This window comes from Molothrus ater, chromosome 3 (assembly GCF_012460135.2).
Source record: "Molothrus ater isolate BHLD 08-10-18 breed brown headed cowbird chromosome 3, BPBGC_Mater_1.1, whole genome shotgun sequence".
NCBI lineage: Eukaryota > Metazoa > Chordata > Aves > Passeriformes > Icteridae > Molothrus > Molothrus ater.
The window spans coordinates 8,133,403-8,154,225 of NC_050480.2; the positions used below are offsets into that span (position 1 = coordinate 8,133,403).

General features: G+C 41.6%; 1 protein-coding gene across 4 annotated transcripts in view; it reads right to left on the minus strand.

Moving 5' to 3' along the window:
- Nucleotides 1-238: 238 nt before the first annotated feature.
- The window catches only part of MACROD2 (mono-ADP ribosylhydrolase 2), an 851,816-nt gene continuing 831,231 nt past the window's right edge, over nt 239-20,823 (minus strand). For 3 of the 4 annotated variants that reach the window (XM_036379362.2, XM_054514164.1, XM_036379360.2), the window contains exons 17-19: nt 10,674-10,757; nt 5,236-5,304; nt 239-3,432 (exon numbers count right to left, since the gene is read on the minus strand). In XM_036379362.2, the coding sequence (XP_036235255.1) occupies nt 5,243-5,304; nt 10,674-10,757 (146 nt within the window). In that variant the 3' untranslated portion in view covers nt 239-3,432; nt 5,236-5,242. The remainder of the gene's footprint in view (nt 3,433-5,235; nt 5,305-10,673; nt 10,758-20,823) is intronic. The other variant, XM_036379361.2, reaches the window with a different exon arrangement.

Sequence of the window (20,823 nt, forward strand, 5' to 3'; positions counted from 1 at the left end):
ACCAGTCCAGATGCCTTTTCCCCTATGAGCTGTAAGATCCTCTAAAAATCCCCCCTGCCAGGAGATACCTGGTTGTTCCAAGAATCTGCCAAGTGACAAATTTAAATTTTTTTAAGGATCTGGCTGCATGTGTTGCTGATGGCACATCCAAACCAAAATGTCCTTTGCTGACAACCAAAACTACCTCTGCACCACTGGCAAGGTGAGGAGGGCATAAACACACACAGGTGGCATTGCCTTGTCTTCAGGACAAGCTTTATTAACTATTTGCTTTAACAAGGTAGTTATGAAGGCATTGGTTCTTAGGTTACAAGGAAAGTAACAAGACTCAGGTTCAGCATGTAAATGACAAAGTAACAAGGAAGGCATATGTTAACCCATATAACTGTTAGACCATCTATTAGAAGACATTTTGCAAGCAACATTCTACATTTCTTTGCATTGAAGTAAAAACATATTTTTTTGGTCAAGAAAATTACCTTTTTCAATTTTTACATTTTTTAAAACTTATATCACAAATGTCAGGGTAAGGCAAATCCTGGATGAACAATATGATAAAAATCCCTATTCCCCAAGAAAATAGATCCACATACTCTGTTAAATTTTGCAATTTTAAAAGCAAAGCTGGCATGCACTGCATATAAACTCTTTTTTTTTTTAATATAATTTAATTCAAGTCCTAAAGCAGAACAGTGTTAATTCAAAGAGAGGCTTTCTCAGTGCTTTATAGAAAGAGTGACAATTAGCTGCAGTGACCCATTATTACAGACTATGTCTCAGTATCACCTTTGGATGTCATCACGGGAGCAGTCACCAGCCTGAGGAATATTGTGCCTAATGGTAGGGATGAGCACTTTCAGACACAGGAGGAACAACAATCAAGCACAGCCTCTTACACTGAATGCAAACATGAATCAGCACCCAAAGGCTGCTACCCCCCCTTTACACCACCTGCTGTGAATCCACTCTGAGTTTAAATCAAAATCCTTGACATAAATACCAGCGTGGCGATTCTCCATCTAATATTTGTTCTTCTACAAAACCAATGGGTTCTTCTTCTCCTTACCTTTCTGCATCTCCAGAAGAACATCAGAGACTGACTGCACTGTTACTAACACAGCTGAGAACTCATGCTGCCAAAGTATACTCACTTCATGACCAGTGAACAATGCCAACAACTCAAATCAAAACCCACCCAAAGGAGGACAGATACAAACAAGGCTGCAAATAGTACAGTAAGGACTTAAGCTACTCATAGGTCTCCTTGCTTTGCACTTTCTGGACTTCGTGCTTTGCCAACACATCATCGGGCAAATGGTTGTTTTGAAGACTCACTATTGTCTACCAAGGTTAAATAAAAGGCAAAATGAAATTACTTTCAGGGGCTAGAGAGTGTCTAATATGATGCATCTTTGCAGCTATTTTTTTCCCTTTAACTGCCAGTCAGTCTTCACAAGACATTTAAGGAATCTTTATCTCCTTCTGAATGACCACAGCTCAGCATCCAGCCTCCTGTGGGGCTGCCCCTTTGGCTCCCTTGCTAAAGCCAAAGTTGGCGAAAAAAGATTCTGACATCTGAGTCATGGCTAATGTTAATGCTGGCCACGGGGAAGCACGATCAGAAGAGGTACAGAACCACATTCAGGGGACTGGACAGTCTGTTGAGGTTATCACAGTTATACCACCTCCTGATGTATTTATCCACTCCTGACCTGCCTGCTGTGACAGCCTGCTTCAGTCATAACAACACAGTGTGGGAAATGTTATGTGTGTGAGAAATGCACAGAAACAGAAGGGACCATGCAGAAGAGTCCACATCCCAAAAGACATGTTCTGTCAAGCATGACCCCAAGGCTGGGAAAGGAGAGCATCAGAGGCACCTCAAAGGGAACAAGGAGTCCCTTCAAGAGTACTTGGAGAGAACAAGAGCCAGAGGAATGGTAGTTGCCAAATACAGGTAATCTTAGCAAAATTCTCAAACCAATTAATAGACTAACATTAGCACATTTACTCCTGCAATTTACCCAATTTGGAGTTGTCTAGGTGATGGAGAAGCTCCTTGAGAGCCCCTCTGGCACAGTCACACCTGGGTGTGACTCACACTGGAGGCAGCACACAGAAATTCCCTTCTGATCCCACCTCAGCAAGCATGCTGGAGTCCCACAGAGGAGGAGGTGGGGGGGAGCTATACTTTCTAGGAGCTGTACTCTCGGTGTTCAATCTGATGCTTTTCCTGCTTTCCTTTCTAATCCTTGTTTTTCCTTGACACCCTTCTGAATTAACAACAACCATTGACTGTCATAGCCTGTGTTAGGTGCCTTGACTTGCTGTTACTCCAGCACAGGATTTATCATTGAAACTTCTCTAGCTGGGATGAACCCAGATCATAGCAGGATAGAGATATGTCTTACCTTTTTTTTTTCTTTACTTTTTTTTCCTGGCCAGATATTAAATACCTATTCTGTGATTCAGGAGTATTTTGGGTGAAAAAAAAGAGTACAGAACCAATTATTTTTCTTAAAACGATCAAATTAGGATCAATTACATTGCTTAAAATGACCAAATTATTCTTGACAGCACTTTAAAACACAGTTTGTAGCACAGGTTGCATGCTCTTCCATCCAGTGTATTTTCCATCAGTTTTGGTTACAGTACAGTTGGGAAATGTACATGAAAACCTTTTGTTCCTCTTCTACAGATTTCAGTGCAGCATTTACTGGCAGAACAATTGACATATGGAGAGACATTCTTATCCAAATAACTGTTAATTGCTTTTAAAAAAAAAAAAAAATCCATGCATATGCAGTGGAAAATGTAATGAGGGCTCACAAAAGCTACTGTGTGAAGCTGTTAAAGCTGGGAGCTGTATTTAAAGATGCCTCTAATGCAGAGTCTTTCCAGCACTGAGGAAATGTCTGTTGTCTACCTGTACCCAAAGGTCATACTTACAGCACTGGTTTGGAGATGTGCAGAACTAACTGGAAAAAGCGGGATTTAGGGGGCTGGCTGTTTGAGGCCACATGTGTTATTCACATGTAAGGACATGGCACAGCATAGGCTGATGATGGGAAAGAAGATAAAGATGCTAGAAAAGGGGTGGGCCTGGAAACAGGCTACTGATGGTATGATGCAGGAGGAAAAAAGACCCAGTAGAAGAGAGGGACTCACATTTCAGAAGAAACTGTTGTAAATGCAGGGTTGATTGCAAAACCTTGTTAGACCTGGGAAGTTATGATCCTTTCCAACAGACTTACAGGATGAAATGCAATGGAGAACAAAGAGAAATTAAAAGCAAAGACTCATTCCCCCAAAAGCTCCCCCCCTCCCAACCCGCTGATCATCTCTGTGTGCTCTTTTCGGCCAAGAATGATGCTGGAGGATGTCAGCGCCTGCCCGTAGGGTTCCTTGGGTCTCTCCTCTCCTGCATCCTTCCTTCACCACAGCAGCAGAGAGAAAAGTGGAAAGAAAAAAGGAACATTTTCACATGTCTGCACAGAACCCAGGTCTTATCTTTCCAGCAACAGATGCCTACGGTTTCATTTTTTGCCCAATTCTTCTATTTGACACAGCTTACGTACAACAGCTACTATTGGGTGAGCAAATTACCTGTGCTTGTCAGGGTGTCTTGGTCTTCCAGAGCACCACCAAGCAACTGCTTGATACCAGAGACCCCCAGCTCTGGCAGGTGCTTTGGTGACAAACAACACATGCAAGTACTAAAAATAGGAAGCAGATGGACCTCCTTCGCTCCAGAACGACCCTTGGAGAGTCTCTGAGGTTTAGCAGGCTGATCAATCCTCCCTGGGGATTGCTCCTAGTGATTGAAACAGCAGCAGTGGAGTTTGGATGACTTTGACAGTGAGTTGCAATGAATTCAATGCCTGCTTCCAGCCCTGTGCATGCCATTGAACTGCTCAGCAAGACATGGTGTGCCCAGGGTCCGGCCCCACAGTGGAACTGAAGAGATTTATTAATTGATTGCTAATTCATGAGCCAAAATTACTCCAGCCCTAAATATTCACAGATAACAATTCCCAAGGGAAAATGCAGCATGAGAAACAGACTTCTTAAGGACCACATGAAAACTGTAATGTTCAAATACCTTTTTTTAAACAGAGGAAGGGTATTAACATATTGATCTATTTTTAAGTTAAGGATTTCATTATTTCCTCTTTTTTGTTTGAGCAAGAAGCTAAGGGAGGGGAAGGAAGAGTTATAGATGCTGTATTTTAATTAATATTTTAAGGGTGCATCCTATTTTTACTTCAGTACTTTTTAAATGGGACACCATCAGGGCTACTTCTCACTCCAGCAGCATAGTAGCACATCACCTGTATGCTGATAAGGACCAAGACTCACGTTCAATAATAAGACCTTGTGTTTTAAATCTCTGTGTTACAGCTGCTGCCATTGTACACCTTGATCTTGAAACCCCGTGACAAGGGTAAATACAGCATGTTGCTGTTGATGATATTGGTACTTCTCAAAAACCCTACACCAAAGGAAACAGTGTGCCCTGAAAACCACTTCTGAGGGAGAAATGGCTCCTGCTTCTTTTTGTTAGGGATAAGCCTTGGACTTCTGTCTTCCCACTACATTATTCATTTCAGTCTAGAAGAAGTGCTATTTATGCCAATGAAAAGCACTTCCTCAGCAGCCACCACTGCTCCAGCCACAGCACTATCACTTAGTGTGGAAAGCCAAAAAAAGCTCCAGAAGGCAGCAGCAGAGCTCCAGAAGGCAGCTCTCTGACTTGCCTTGTTTTTCAGTGGTATTGCTGAAGAGGCATTAGGTACTGGAGAGCCAAGGGCAACAAACCCCTTAAAATGCGAACCTTTTGTTCCCAGAACACAGCTCATACAGAACTGAGCTCTTTTCCAACCACTATAAATTGCCTGTCATTTTCCAAAGCAATGCCAAAAATTGTTTGCTCACTTATTCTTCTGTTCCTTATCTCAGTGCTGTTTTGCCTTCTGATGATCTAAGACCATGCACCACCTACACCCATTATAGCTGCAGACTGCTGCTATAGCATGTGCTTGATAAATAAAGTTTTTACTTTTTATGATGCAATAGAGGCCATATTAGACAATTACTTCTCCCTTGTAGTCTGTCTTCCTATATTTTTTTTAATGTTTGGTACATTTTAACTTTAATTTAGGTGCTTTCAAAGCAAATTTTCGTACAGAAACTGTATGGAAAACAGGGGAGAAAAAATAGTTGTGAAGGTCTTACCTGTTACTTAAGCTTTCTGTTCTGTTTCCATTGGATCATTTATACTTTCAACTTGACTATTCATTTCAGCTGAAAAAGAAATGAGATGGTCATTACACTCTATTAATGATACTCGTTAAGTTTATCATGTGGAGTAATAACTGCTTTTAAACCAAAAGGGACATTTATTGCATTAAGAAGTCTCTTAAGTCATCAAATAGGTCTCTTAGGGGACCCATCCTAACCTGGAGTTCCCTGGACACTACGACAAACAGTCCTGCAAGGAAGAAGGCTTTGGCACCATTTAGAAACGCAAGCCTTTGGCTCTAGATTTGCTCTTTGGTCCACATCCATCCAGCCTGACTTTGGAGTCCAGCTCAAGGTCAAAAGGACCTTCATGTCTCCCTGTAGGCCACGGAGATACAGATATTGCCAAAGAATGATCTAGAGTTTTGCTGGACTAAGTGGTCTTGACGCCCAGATTCAAACCTTGACCCACTGGCTTCTGACAAAGTCCCTGGTAGGACTCAGGTTGAGCCACAGGATGAACACAGATCCATTTCCATGGAAAAATAGAATATTTTAGATTGGAAAAGACCCTTAAGATCACTGAGTCCAAGCAAAAACCCAACACTGCCAAGTGCCACTAAACCATGTCCCTAAATTACAGGGGTCAAGCTGTGACACTTTTGATGCTGTCTCAGTTACAGAGATGCTGCTTCCAGAAGTTCTTGAACTGCAAATTGCTGGAACCTCGGGGAGGATTCAGAGGCAATGTCACTATATTCCTGCAATAATAGTTTGTTAGTGTAAGATCCATTTAAAAACCAGCCTTATTTTAATTTAAAATTACAAAAAGAAAAAAAAAACCCTAAAAAAACCTAAAAAAACAATTTAAAAGAAATTAAATAGAAGGCTTAAACTAATTTCACTATGACATTTGTCAAAACTATCATCCAAACTATGGCAGGTGTGATTGGTTGTAGCAAGGCTAAACATAAATACCTGCAGTTTTAAGGCTAATATCTAGTGTTTGTTCTGCACTGAATTCGAAGCCATTCATAGTAAAACCATTTTTTGTTTCTTTACTCAGGCTTTGTGTTGTGTTATCACCTGCAGATTATGAGGCATTTGACATGGGTAACGGGGAAAAAGCCTCAAACATGAGTAGAAGACTTGGAAATTAAGATGGGAGAGAGGAAGGAAAAAACCCCAAAAATCAATAATGATGCTACTTCCAGCCAGGCAGTAGGATGTCTTTTCTGAATCAATATCATGTCAATGTACCTGCTGGAGTTTTGATGAATTATTTGTAAATTATTCACCACCCATATGCAGAGAAGATACTGTAATGGCTTCCTGGATGTATGTGATGAATAATATGAAAAGTATCCACTCCTGATTACAGAGCTCTGATGCTCACATCACATTTAACAAGCTTGTGTTCTTTAACAATATTTGCATAGAAAAGACAGGATGCTTAATAAAAAAATCACTGAAGGAAGGCTGCTGCACACTGACAGCAGAATTCTCTCCCAGCCTCATCATGCTGGACAGCTTCACTGGCAGTATTTGTTGAAAATACCATCAGCATTCACTCACATTCTACAGAAACCTCCTGCAAAATAAATCTGGAATTGAAACCTGTGCTGAGGCTCTGTCAGCATCCCAGATGAACCTTTTCCTATGTATTTGTGGTGGAGCTCAGCTCTTTGCATGAGCTCTCCTACAGAAATCCCTTAAGATAATCTTTTAGTAAGTTTGGATTGGTTCTCACTAAGTAGCCCAAAGTATCCCATGGATTCTCAATTCAAATGTTTTAATGTGCTATGACTTTTGGGTTTGTTCAAAGACAGGGAGGTCTGACTGAAGGATGGGCTTCTGCAGACCACTGAGTGAACCCCAACTATCAGGGCAGCCACACAATTCTCTCTGTTGAGCTGGAAAACAGCCCAGCAGTGAAGCACAAGAACACATGGAAGAGCTGCCAGCAGGGATGGTGGGGATGTGACTCACAGGCCTGGGTTCCTCCCAGCACGAGGTGGTGTCAGAAAGGCATCATCAGCCCTGGGTGTTCTACTTCCAATCACAGCACAAGCCCAAATAGGGCTTCTCCCTGATAAGCAAGGTTTTTAGAGGTTTTAAACTGCTAACTCACTTCAGCAGCCTGGTTGCACCTCCCCATAATGTGCTACATCAGCCAACAGCTCTGAGAAGCACCTGGAGTGCAAAGAGATGCATTTCTCCTAAATTCAGTTTTACCTGCCCCTCCTCCTGCACCTTCACAGATGGTTTTTGTGCCAGGAATGGACATCTCTGTGAGATGGATGTGGACATTCTCTGTCTGATTTCTCTTAAATTTTGACTTATTGGGGGCCAAAATTATCAACTCTCAAATGATGACCAGGCAGGGATTACACCCCCAAAAGCAAGAAAGTTCCTTGCAAGAGGAGAAGAAATAACCCAGCAAATAATTCCCATCCATAACAGGATGAAGGAGAAGACAGACAAACAGATATGGGAGAGCTAAGTTAAAGTCATCTGCAAGAGAGTTAGTGCATTTCTTTAGCCTAGGATGTTATGCTATAGACCTGGACAGCAGATGACACCAAAATACTAATATTGGTTTAAATCAGGATGCAGCTTTCCATCCACAGGCTTGAAACAAAAAAAAAGATGATGGAGCAACCCCAATGGGAAAAGTTTGATCTGATCAATACAAGCTGGAAACTAAAAATGGCCTTAGTAATCTCTAGAGCTTTGGTGGAAGAAGAAAGAAGGGAAGGGAAAGGGAAAGGGAAAGGGAAAGGAAAGGAAAGGAAAAGGGAAAGGGAAAGGAAAGAAAAAGAAAAGAAAGAAAAGAAAAAAGAAAAGAAGGAAAAAGAAGGCTGCTGTCAGGGAAATACCATCTAAGACCAAGAACCAAAGGTGGGGTTTGCCATCATTAAAAAAAACTAATCAGAAGATCTGTCCTGGGTACAAGAAATTTAATATACCAGGGTCTTTGCTGTGATGGCTGATGGAGACAAGCAGGACACATATGTGTCTGTATGCACAGTCCTAACCCAGGCTACAGATGCACCTTCTGACAGTTTTCCTGATGGAGAATCAGTCCCAGGCCTCAAATAATAGTAATTTCTCAAATATATCACTCTCATGGACCTGCCCCCTGGATGAACCAATATTGAGATCCACCTAAGCTGACTAAACTCTCTGCATCTCTAATGCACTTTCCACTGTGCTGTTGAACATGAAATTAAAGCACAAGGGCTGGGCTGCCAAGGGGCATGCAGTGATACATGCTTGTGCTTTCAGCTGTGAAGCAATGAGATCTCCTGGGGTAGAAAGAAGGGGACCAGAGGGGAAAAAAATAGGCAATTTACATAAAAATTACTGTTAAAGGGAATGAGTTTGATCCTTCCTCTATTTTTTTAAACACACAGTATATGTCCAAGGAAAACCACCCTGTAATATAATCCTAATAGCAATTTAAGCTGTCTAGAAACAAAAACTTCCCTGACAAGTGAAGTACTTTTTGGCAGCCTAAGCAAACGCCCTTTTCCTGCTCTTTCATGTAACTCAGCAAGTTCAAAGAAAAGAAAGGTACAAGATGAGTCATATGTAGAAGATGTTACAAGATAAGCAAGATTTGAAACAGAGAAACCTATCAAGATTCTAATTTCAGAAGAAACTGCTAGCTGGTCCTGCTGTCCTGCCCTATGGGCCCATGTTGAAACAGCTATGCAATCACTTTCCTTTCCAGCCAGAAATCCCTTAAGATATTCCTTTAATAACCAAAGTATCCCATGGATTCACAATTCAAATGTTTTAACGTGCTATGACTTTTGGGTTTGTTCAAAGAATGAATCAAGAGGGCTGCTTTGGCTTTATCCTGCACTTCTACTTGTAAGAGCATAATCTCTAGCATTTTTTAATAAAGAAAAGTTTATTCATTATTTCATTATGCACACTTGCTTTTCCTGTGCTTGCAAACTTCTTTATAGGCCAGTATCTAATCAGTCACAAATTCAAATGCTGCAGCACAATCTAACATCAGAGAAAGGAAGTCAGCACCAGATTCTCTGTGAAACTAATAGCAAAACCAATATAATTTGTTTGTCTTTGAGATGTATAAAAGTGTCCCTTCAATTTATATTATGTCAATGTTGAGGAGGTTAAAGAAAGAGTTAAAAAACAGCCTTCACTACACAGGGGAGTCTGTGGGTATAAAATGTTCACCCAATCCCAAACCCACTGCTGTTTGGGGCAGTAAAAAAGCCCCTCTGAGTGAAACCAACAAAACCCTGTATGTAGCTCTGAGAGCTGACCAAGATGAGAGAAAAAGGCCTCACAAAGCCTAAGCACCAATATGCTGATTCCCACCATCATTTCTTTACACACAGGATGAGTGAAGAAGGTCAGATTTTTGTTTTTACAAGGATGTTACACACTGCAGAGTTGAGTAGCATCCTAGGACTCAGCCCTTGCTGGGATTTGCCACACAGATGGGTCATTGGCTCATCGAGATCAGTGCTGGAGGAATACAATTTCCAAGTCAGGAATTGTGGGTTGATTATGTCCACAAACCTGACTGGAACTGCTGCTGGCTCAACTAAATCGTGGTTGTTTTTATTAACAGTAAAAGTCCTAGTGAGAGAACTGTATGGATACTGAAGGAGGAGGAAAGGGAATCACAGCTGACCAAGAATGGGATTAACATACAAGTTCAGAGGGGTTATACTGCCAAACACTTCCCCCTTAATGGAGCTGGGCACCACCACAAAAATATTCAGAAATAATCCTCTGACTGCAGTTAGACCCCCAAAAGCACAAAAAATATTCAGAAATAATCCCCTGACTGCAATCAGACCCCCAACCTCTTGGCCAATTCTATATCAAGACCAACATTACAGTGGGTCTAAAATATTATTTAGTTAAAAGGCAGGCAGTGTAGATAGAACATCCCAACTGAACACATTAACCCAATCAAATTAAAATGCAGGGCTACAGTGCTGGAAGTTGCTTCACTGGACTCACAAGACAGTAGAGATGGTGTAAACTCTCAAAAAGGCTCAGTTGAAGAGACTGCAGGTATAACTCAATTTTTTAGGAGGAAACACATAAACAAACTCCAGAAAGGCAACGCTAGGTATCAACTTCAGGACCATATACAGAGTCATAGAATGGTTTTGCTTGGAAAAGAATTCAAGGACCATGTAGTTGTACTCCCCTGCCTTGGGCAAGGACACCTTCCACCAGACCAGGTTGTTCCCAGCCCCCACGAGCCTGGCCTTGAACATTTCCAGGAATGGGGCACCCACAGCTCTCTGGACAACCTGTGCCAGTGCCTCCCTACCCTCATAGTGAACAATTCCTTACTCATATCCAGTCTAAACACTCTCTTTGTCAGGTTACAGCCATTACCCTAAAAAATAATTGAAAATAACAGAACAACATACCATCCTTATTTGAAACATCTGCTGCTTGACTTGCAAGGTCAATTTTCACAGGCTCCATGGAAGCTTCCTCTTGCTCTTGTATCCCTATAATATAAGCCAAAGAAGGAGAAAAATCAATACTCACAGTATCCAATTAATATCTAATTCTCAGACTCTTCATGCCTGGCTTTTTTTTTCCTTCTGACAAGATCTTACCTTTGTAGACTCCACTGTTGTACAGTGGCACCCACTAGAGAAGAGGATGGAGGATATGGGGAGAAAATGGTTTGAAAATAATTGCCTGAATATTTTTAGCAATGCAAACTCTTTTTTAACTGGGATTGTTAAAATCACATCGTGTTGTGTGCTTCTGCCTCCCCACCATTCTTTTCTCATCACTTTTAAAGAATCCCTTCTGCTCATAAAATGAGGTATATGATAGGGACTTAATCACAGTTATAAAGTTTCTGCAGCCAGCAGAAAGAAAATAAATACAGTGAAGTGTTCAAAAACACTGGGTAGCCAGACACAAACTAGAATATGAATGTAGGAAAATGCATTTTATCATTGTAACTCAATATTTTTATCTCTTCTGCCTCAGGCTTGTCTGGAAGCTTAGATTCAAACTCCTAACAATATTTGAAAAGGGGAAAAAAATAATTTGCTGTTTTAGACAGAGTTCTACTATTCTGCCATTGGCTAAGAAGCCAATTTTTTTTTTTTACATTCCATCATGCTACTTCTGTGGCTGCTGTAAAGCCTGTTGCACTCATCCTGTGACTGAACTCTGGGATATCAGGTGATTGGTCACTAAGGGATCCAGGCATCTGGGTGGTTATAATGACACAGCAGAGTGTGGTAAGGACTCAGATAGTTCAGAAACATTTCATTCATAAACTGAAACAATTTACCCCTTCAACAACACAGATGAAACCTTCACTGTCCCTCAAAAACCTCCTTCTTTCTCCTGTGGAATTCTACAGCGGGGTTTTTAAATCCACCGGAGTTTACTACATTTATTTTGTCCATAAAAATGTATCTGCCACTGAAAATTTCAGCCACTTTTCGTTCTAATTTTATCTGCAAACCAATGGCACAATGGGGAATTTAGTTTCCTCTCTGCTTGCTGTGATGGCCAATGCTATTTTCACCGGCAACGTCTGGCACACTGCCTATAGAATCCCAGACTCACAGAATCATTAAGGTAGGAAAAGACCTCTAGGGCAGAGTCCCACTGTTAACCCAAGACTGCTGAGTACACCTCAAAACCATGTCCTCAAGTTCCACATCCACTCACCTTCTGAAACATTTCCAGGGTTGGGGATTCCACTGCTTCCCTGGGCAGCCTATTCCAGTGCCTGACCTCCAGTCCTACCAAGCTTGGGGGGTGGATGACTTTACAGTGATAGAAATGTTACTTTTCATTTTAACAGACCTTACTTCTCATGCAGAAACTTTTCAGTGGATCATCATATCAGCAGCTTCACCTCTTCCTCACTGGTTTAAAATCATCTCCTCATAGATGCAAACCAAATGCCTGTAAACATCTGTGACTGGGGATGCTGCAGATCTGCCTGAAATGGCCCCTTTGTGGGTGCATCAAGCTCCAGAGGCTTCTCCAGGGAATTCATGAGAGTGAGTGTGGTTATCTCCTGTGGTTTTTTATGTACCAACATCCCCAAGATTTCCCAGTGCTCACCCACCTGCCTTTCTGGCTCATGCAAAAGATAAACCCAGGTGACCCTACAGGAATAATATGTATATGGCAGGAATTTGTCAAGTACAAGACTGAACAGGTGTTTGAAAATCCTTGCCTGACTTCTCCTGGCAAAATCAATATGAAATTTGAGGGACCATGAAAATACTGATTAATGAAGGAAGATACACTGACATTCTGATTGTGATACATTTTCATTATCTGAGGGAAGCAGCTCTATGAGAAATAAAATTTTTAAAAATCTCAGAACAATCAGATGGGCTGGGAGGAAGCTTAAAAACCATTTAGTTCCAATCCCCCTGCCATGGGCAGAGACACCTTCCACCAGACCAAGCCACATCCTACCTGGCCTTGAACACTTCAGGGGATGGGGCAGTGACAGCTTCACAAGGCAATATGTGCCAGGGCCTCACCACCCTCTGAGTAAAGAATTTCCTTCTAATATCCAGTCTTAAACCTGCTCTTTCATGTTAAAAACATTCCCCTTTGTCCTCTTGACTGTCTCTACATGAGTGCAGCCTGCAGTGGATGCAGCTCTGCCCACCCAGACACCCTGATGTCAGATGTAGGTATTTGGGATGGCTGCTACACCAAACACTGGCAGCTGCTGCCTCTGAATCTGACTTTGAGTCCTCTCAACCACCATGTATTAACCAAATGAAGGAGATATGATATGACAGGTTATGTCTGGCCTCCCAGTTTCTCCTCTTGTCACTGCCTGAAGATGACCACAGGAAGTTCCCAGCCCTTATCACAAGAACTTGAACTAGCCAGCATGCCTGGCTTCACCACGCTGCCGAAAGGGTTTTGGCTTTCCATTTCAGAAATCTCTCATGCAAAGGTTTACTGGCATAGTGCAAGGGGATGATGGAGGCTAATGAAAGAGAATTTGAGGGACACAGGTGGCTGTGTAAATTCCTGCACATGTGCTTGGTTCCAGTTGTCTTCCATTTGCAGTGATAGCATCAGGCATGGGATAGGGGGTGGTAAACCCAGGATGGGGGGTGGTAAACCTAGAAAGAGGCTAGGAAGAGTAACAGCAGCATCAAGAGATCTGCAAAATTTTTCTCAGAGGTTTAGGGTCATAAACACTGCCAGAAGAGTTGCTTTTGTTCTGTTTTTTCACTTTCTTTCCATGTCTGAAACTCTGGTTCCCCATCTTTTCTAGGAGGGGGTTGTTGCACTATCAGTGGTTTTTACACTGGGAGTTTATTGTTGGATATTTTCAGCAGGAAAATTATAGTGGGAAACAGTGTTCAGGGGCAAACTAGGCAGAAGATATTTGAAACTTTTACTAAGCTAAGCACCACTGCAAATCTTGGGAGGAGGTTTTCACAGTTTACCATCTAGTTTTTTGGGAAGACTTACAAATTCAGTTAATGTAAATTTAATTTCTTCCTTCATTATTACTATGGGATGGACACAGGAACATTCAGTATACTGCCATGCATGTGCAAAGGGTATTATCCAAAATAACTCCCCTGCTGTGCAGTCAACTCAAGTTCACTCTGAGATCAGCCCAATTCACAGAAACAGCAGAATTTGATCAATGCCAGAAACTGCCTTGACAACCAATCTATTCATGAGGCCTCTCCCTCAAAGATTTAATTCTTTCAGGTTGAAGCACAAACAAGCAAAGGGTTTCAGGTCTCCAAGCAGGAGCTGAGGGCTCCTGAAGGGGGGAGGGAGCCTGGGAGATACTGCTTTCAATATCAATTCCCATTTCCAATTGTGCTCCTGCCAGAGCTCATTACCTGAGCCCTTTGCCAGGTGCTTCCACAACCAGCCCAGCACTCAGAAACAATGGGCTGCTGGCATGGGCAAGCAGGGCTCCCAGCCTTCTCCAAGGCACAAGACAAGTTTATACCAAGAAGACAGAAATCTCTGCGCATGCATTTAAACTCTTCTCTTTTTTTCCTTTTAATAGTCACTTGTTCCATGTGCTTACAGTTAATACACCCTTTTCTCTAGAGATGATTTTTTTCCCCCTCTCTAAATTCACATACTGTTTACAAGACTAACATGAAGCTCTTGTGGTAGCTCTTGGTACCTCAGCATTGATTTTAAAATTGCCCAAATATAGATGTTAGGCATCTGTTTTACAAATCCCCAATAAATTCTAACAAATAAAAAGTGTAACCCTTGCCTTGCTCATCATCCCCCTTCTCCCTTTGCACAAGGATTACATCTATTTCAACAAAAGCAGGCAACAATGCAGGCTTAGAAGCTGTAAGAACCCAAGAACTCAGTTTCTGCTCTGAGCTGCCTACCTTAAGGATGTTTATTTCTCTTTCATGAGTCTCAAGGGGGTTCTCCTGGCAGAGCCTCAAGACCAGCCTTGGCATTGGCTGTGGGTCAGGGATGTCAGGTGGGCTCTGAACCAGGAACCTGGGCTCATGCTATTGGTTTTGAGTTTAATAGAATTATTTAATTCTAGTTTAATAATGCCAGAGACCCCCTTTGAGACAAACAGATGAACCAGTTGCATGTGTAAATTACTTCTCTCAGTGTAATCACATACTCCATGGTAACTTAAATCTTTAAAAAGTCCCCAGTTATAGAAGTCTTGTAATAAGTGGGAAATCCTGGCCCTAAGATAATTCTGAATATTTGAGGGAGAAGAGAGTTGTCAACACGACAACAATCCTGAAAACTATTATTTTTACAGGCAAAATGGCACTGCCATTATTCCCATCTGCTCTGCAATTCTGGGTGTTGCTGCAGAAATTAAAATAAAATATTATCCTGCCCACAGACAATGTGCAACCTGAAGAAATTCATTAGTTGTAAATTATTCATAAAGGAGTTGCTTCTACTTGTGCTATATACTTTGAAAAGATCACTTCTGTCATTATGCAATAGGAAAACCATGTTAGAGCTACACTGAACAATCCAGATTTCTCCAATCAATACCCACTGTTGTTTTGAGTTTAGCTGTAAATATGCTTCCCCTAATCATGAGACTCTGAGAGAGTCAGACATGTTAAAAAAAGAATAAATCCAAATTTCTCTGTTTAAAATTGGAACACACCATTTTTCATCTGCACTAACAAAACCAACCAAATCAAACAAAAAAAAACCCCAAAAAACAGACAAGGCTCTTCTGACCAACTGCTGCATTATCTTATCTGTCAAAACCAGTTCCCATTTCTTTGCTCTGTGAATAGCCAGAGTTGTTTTTCTTCTTTCCAGTCATTTCATTGTACCACTTTGCTAATGTGACTGTCAAGCCTTCACATACTTTGTTTACTGCTGTATTTTAGTAACATTATAAACGCTGCCTCATTTGGAAACAGAAGCTGTCTGTGACACAAGGATTCTGTTTGACTCCTGTTTGATATCCATCTGGGATGACTGACCCTTTTAATCAGACTGGATTCTACCACATCAAATATTTGTGCTGTTTTCTTGTATGGCTTTACAGATGTAAGCACCCAACCTGCTGCTCTAGGGGAGCTAAGAAAAAAACCAGCAATCCTTTTCCATCTGTACTTCATTTATGTTTGAGCTGGAGCGCAGTGTTCTCCCTTGTCCTTCTGCAATGTGCAGGTCAAGCTTGACAGTTCTGAATCTGCAGGAATGGCTCTGCCACCACCATGCCTCTTGCTGTTCAGCCTGGCTCAGTAAATAACAAACAACTCCATCTGTTATATCAGGAATACTACACCTCAACCAACCACCACCCTGTCCCCAGCAATTGTGCTCCACAGAGATGAAAGAAAACTCCAGGATACAGATTTCAAAGGAGGGTGTGCTGGTTATGGTACCAGCTTTTCAAGGCAGTGAGTGAGCATCATTCTGGATTTGTGTTGCCCCTTCATTTTTAATTGGAGTGTGTACCCTCCTTTTTGGCATTTTGGCTTTGTTTTCCAGAGTAACAAAGAGAGATGAATCTCTCTTTCCCTCCAGTGCAGTGTGTGTCAGCTCAGCTCTCTGTGTTTGTGCACACAAATGTACCTAAAGGCATCATGCTGCTCCCAGACACTTTTATTCCCAGCTCAAGCTGAATGGCAATTTTTAAAAAAATGCATTTTAAAAGTGTCTAAGATCTGCTCATCCCTATCCCCTTCCAGCCTTTTATTAAACATACTGTTAGTAAAATCCCATTGTGCCCACCATTCTCCAAAGGTGGGAATGGGAGGCTAGTGAGGATTGTCACTCAGCAATACAGTCCATAAGATCCATACAAACTTTTGTATGGCACATCTCAAATCACTCGTGTCCAACAGGAGCACTTTGTGTATTTTGTCTCTCTCTCTAAAACCAGGACAAAGATGCACACAGCAGGCTCTTGATGTACATTGTTTTAAGAAAAGCCTTTTTGATTGTTTTTTTTTTTTAGTCTGGAAAATGTGTAAAAGGCCATGTCATTGTTTTCCAGATGCCCTTTTTGTGAAACCTCTCATCAGAGAAGAAGCCTGCAGCATAGAATGTTTGAAATGCAGCACCCAGAAAATTTCATCTCATCCCTCTGGCTGTTAACACAACTAAATGTTGCCTGGTTGTGATCAAACTAGTAGATCACCTGTCCTGAATGGCTTCCAAAGCACTTATGCTCCATCCCTGCCTGCAAATAAGGCAGACAGCACACTCAGTAGCATTACAACAAGTGAAGGGAACAGAAATTGTATGATTATCTACCTCTCTTTCCCATTCTGTCATTTTTCCCCTGCTGTTTGTGAAACTCATGAGTGATTTGGCTCGGTTCCTGCTCACTACCTGCCTCATCTTAAGAAACAACCTGAGCACAGCAGTAACTGCAAGAGAAAGGCCACTGTGTTTTTCAGTGTCTCCTAAAAAAGCAGTCAGCAGGCACCACCAAGAACAGCTTTCTGATTGCAGGACACTTAAGAGAGGCAGCATTTTCCTCTGCTCAAACCCTGTGCAAGGACTCAGTAGGAGTGGGTAGGCAAAAAAAAGCTGGTACCAAGCATCAGAACTACAATAAATTGCTATGGACAAGCCTTCAGTCAGTTCATCAGCTCTGGCATCTATCATCTCTGACACCCAGGTCCTGGGATTGATGAGATTTTCTGCTCAGTTTAGGTGCAGGGGGCATGTACAGTGGGCTTGTCTCCCAAAGCACTGTATTCCAAACAACACTTCCCTCACACAGCCTCATTCCCACTGTTTGAGGAAGCCCACCCTGCTGTTACTGGTCACTCTGGCAACTTTAAAAGCAGGAGAAAAGGGAGCAGAAATTTACACAAGGTTTCACATACATCAGACACTCAGTTGTTTCAAAAGATAGTAAATTCAAACAGCAAGTTAGACCAAGGCTGGCTTCAGTCTAGATCATTACTGTGACATTGGGTAAAAACTAGAGCAACTTGTTTTGGAAAGCTGAGACGTGTTTGTCCTCAACCATCCTGCCTTTGCTCCATATTATTGAAAACTTCTCAAAGTTCTGTTATACCTCAAGGCACCAAATAGAAACTGGAGGCCAAAACCATACAACACAGGGTCTGAACAAAAGTCTTTAAGAAAAAAAAGAGGGGGGGAAAAGAGGAGGACAAAACTGTCTCTGTATGTTTCTTATCAGGGAATACACTTTCAAAAAAATGCAGGATTTTTCCCTTTAGCACTGGAAATCATATCCCCTCTATCCATCAAACTATCTTCAACAGAGAGGTTGTTCCAGATACCAGCACACACAGGTCAGCATTTTCAACAATAGCTGACTAATGTTAGGAGCACTTTCAAAGGGACTTTAGATCCCTTTTTTCAAAAGCTTCAATCTTCCAGCAGCTCCATCTGGCTTCAAAGGGGGCTCACTTCATAAAGTGTTTTGGATGTGCTCAGCATTTTTGAAATTCAGGGCAACTGTTTTGAATCCTAAACATGGACTTTAATAATCCATGCCAATTCTCCCTGCACTAAGGATAACACCACCTCCTTAATCTGTGCTTGGAAAGCTAAGTGACATGATAACCAACAACCTGGCTTTTCCATTCTTTTTCCCTCAACAGAATTTGTAGAACTCCTAATAAAACTGGTGTCTATCATGAAAACTAGCAGACTCGAGTCTAAAAAGATAACTATAATTTTCCTTGAGACTAACACCTCCTCAAATCCTCAGTAACACCTCCTCAAATCCTCTTTGTAACTGATGAGCTCTTTCCTTCCAAAGAGCTGTCCTGAAGGTCAGCCAGAATGTAGCAGCCAGGGCTGTGGGATACTCAGAAATACCACAGGCCACAGAAAATACTGAATTCCAGGCTGGCATGTTGGAGTACTCAGCCCTTCCTGGAATGCCAGCTCCCTCCTCTGGGGTGCCAGAAAACAGAAGGGTTTGTGTTTGCAATCTTGGCACCGAAGTCAAGACCTCTACCAATTAAACCAGAGGAGAATAATTGTATTAGCAGCTGATAGTGGCAGACTTCTGTCCTGCTAAAGCAGGATGACACTCACACACTAACACTTCCTTAAGCTAAATTCTTCAGGTTGCTGGATTCAGACTATGCTTTACAATTTATTCATAAGACCTTCTTAGCTTAGGAACTTGCAGATGCCTAGAGCCTTTCCATTATACATCTTTCAAGTATTTTGAGCTTAGGAATAATAATAATAATAAAAAAAAAAACCCTGACAAAGTGGTTCCAGCCTTGTGTCAAAAAGCAGCAACATTTCCCCTCTTCTTCTTGAATACCACAGCTGGAGGGAGGGTATCACAGAGTTTTTGCCAGCACACAGCACAAGGGTGAGAATTAGAGGTAACATTTGTGCTCTCTACAAATGTGCACATGGCCCAGGTCTGCAGGAATTTGTATGCTGGTGTAAGGGTTGTCACTGCCCACAGACTCCACAAATACCTTGGCAACTCTGACTTTCATGGGAGCTACTGAAGCTTTCAAAAAGAATGCAGAAGTGCTAATCTCCTGATGCAAGTGACTTCAGCCCTGACAGACATTTCCTCAGAGTCACAGATAAAACTGAAGGATTAAGCCATAAAGGATTAGGAGAGGTGTCACCTAGAATTAAGTCGCTGGCCTTGAATCTTGGTTTTGTTGGGCACTGAAAATAGCAAATTTCACCATCTTAAAAAGAAGCTTTATTGTATTTCTTTAAATATATATAAATATTTTTCAGATATATCTTGAATTCCTGAGTAGGCTTAAAAGTCTAGATGGCTCATAGTTGTACAATTTCCATTTTTTACTATACTTCAGTGCAGTAAAATACATCAATCTGACAATCCAAAGAGACCAAACAAATTTCTTTCACAACTGTGCACTGGATGTTTATGTATCTAAGAAAATACAGGAAAAAAACACCTTGCATGGCTCTCTTCACACAGAACCTATTTTAAATGATACAGACCCTAAAAGGGGAGGGTCTCTTAGGCAGAAAATTGGTCTTTGCCCGGAAAGTTTATAGCTCATAGCAAATCTAGGTCTTCCCAACTTTGCTGCCCAGGTATTTTGATGTAAGCACCAAAAAGAGGTCCATACATGAGATGTGCTTTAAGTCCAAAAAGTCTGTGGCATTTTACTTAACAGGTGTAGAGATTACTTGGGGTGGTAGGGAAGAAATAAGCCTTGTGCCTTAAAGGGGTGTTTCAAGTCACCCTGGATATCTGTGACAATGGTGAGAACTGATTGAAAATCTCAAGAGGGACCCAACCACTGATCCTCAGCCTGATAAAACCTGCAATAATTTGGAAGTATTGTGCCTAGCTCAGGCTGGAGACTGGCAGAAGCCCTGACACTGTGACAAAGCCACTGCAGCTACTGCATTCTGCAGGCAGGGGCTGGTCCTGCTGTACAGGGAACCCACTGCAAAGGCACATGTGTAGTCCATGAAAATATTTCTAATAGAACCTTCTCTGAATCAAATTATGCTTTGTTTTTTTTCTGGTTTAAAAGAACAGATAGTGTAGTGGGAAATGTCATGTTTTCAAAGAGTCATACAAATGTATCCTGTGAAGCCCAAGATTTCCAGAGAAAAGTCGCTGGCTCTTGCCAAAACTTTAAACTGAAGCTACGAGACTGCTGTTAAAAATCAAAAGAAAAGTGAAACCCTCCTCAATTTAAAAGGACATGAGTATTTTTCAATTTTGCCAGACATTTTCATGGAGGGAGGAACAAGAAGGAACTGCTTCTGACTTCCCAGCAGGAAGCATTTAAGAATGTGTTTACTGGGCATTGATGACACAAGCACTTCTGGCAGAGGCAAGCAAGCTATTTTTTAAGCAGCAGAGCAGGAGGAAGCTGGTTGGTCACAGAGAATCCATGTATGAGACAGTGGTGCCACTGTGTTGGCAGTCCATGAAAGGGATGCCTCAATTAGGCTGATGAGCATACAAAATAATGGAATTTAGGCTGTGCATTCCTTGGATAAAGAAAACTGTGAAGGGCACTTTGCCATGGTATTTCCAGTTTAAGTTTAGAGACTGGACTATACAGCTGTAATCATTAATGATAGTAAAAGTCCTAATTAATACTAAGAGTAGTA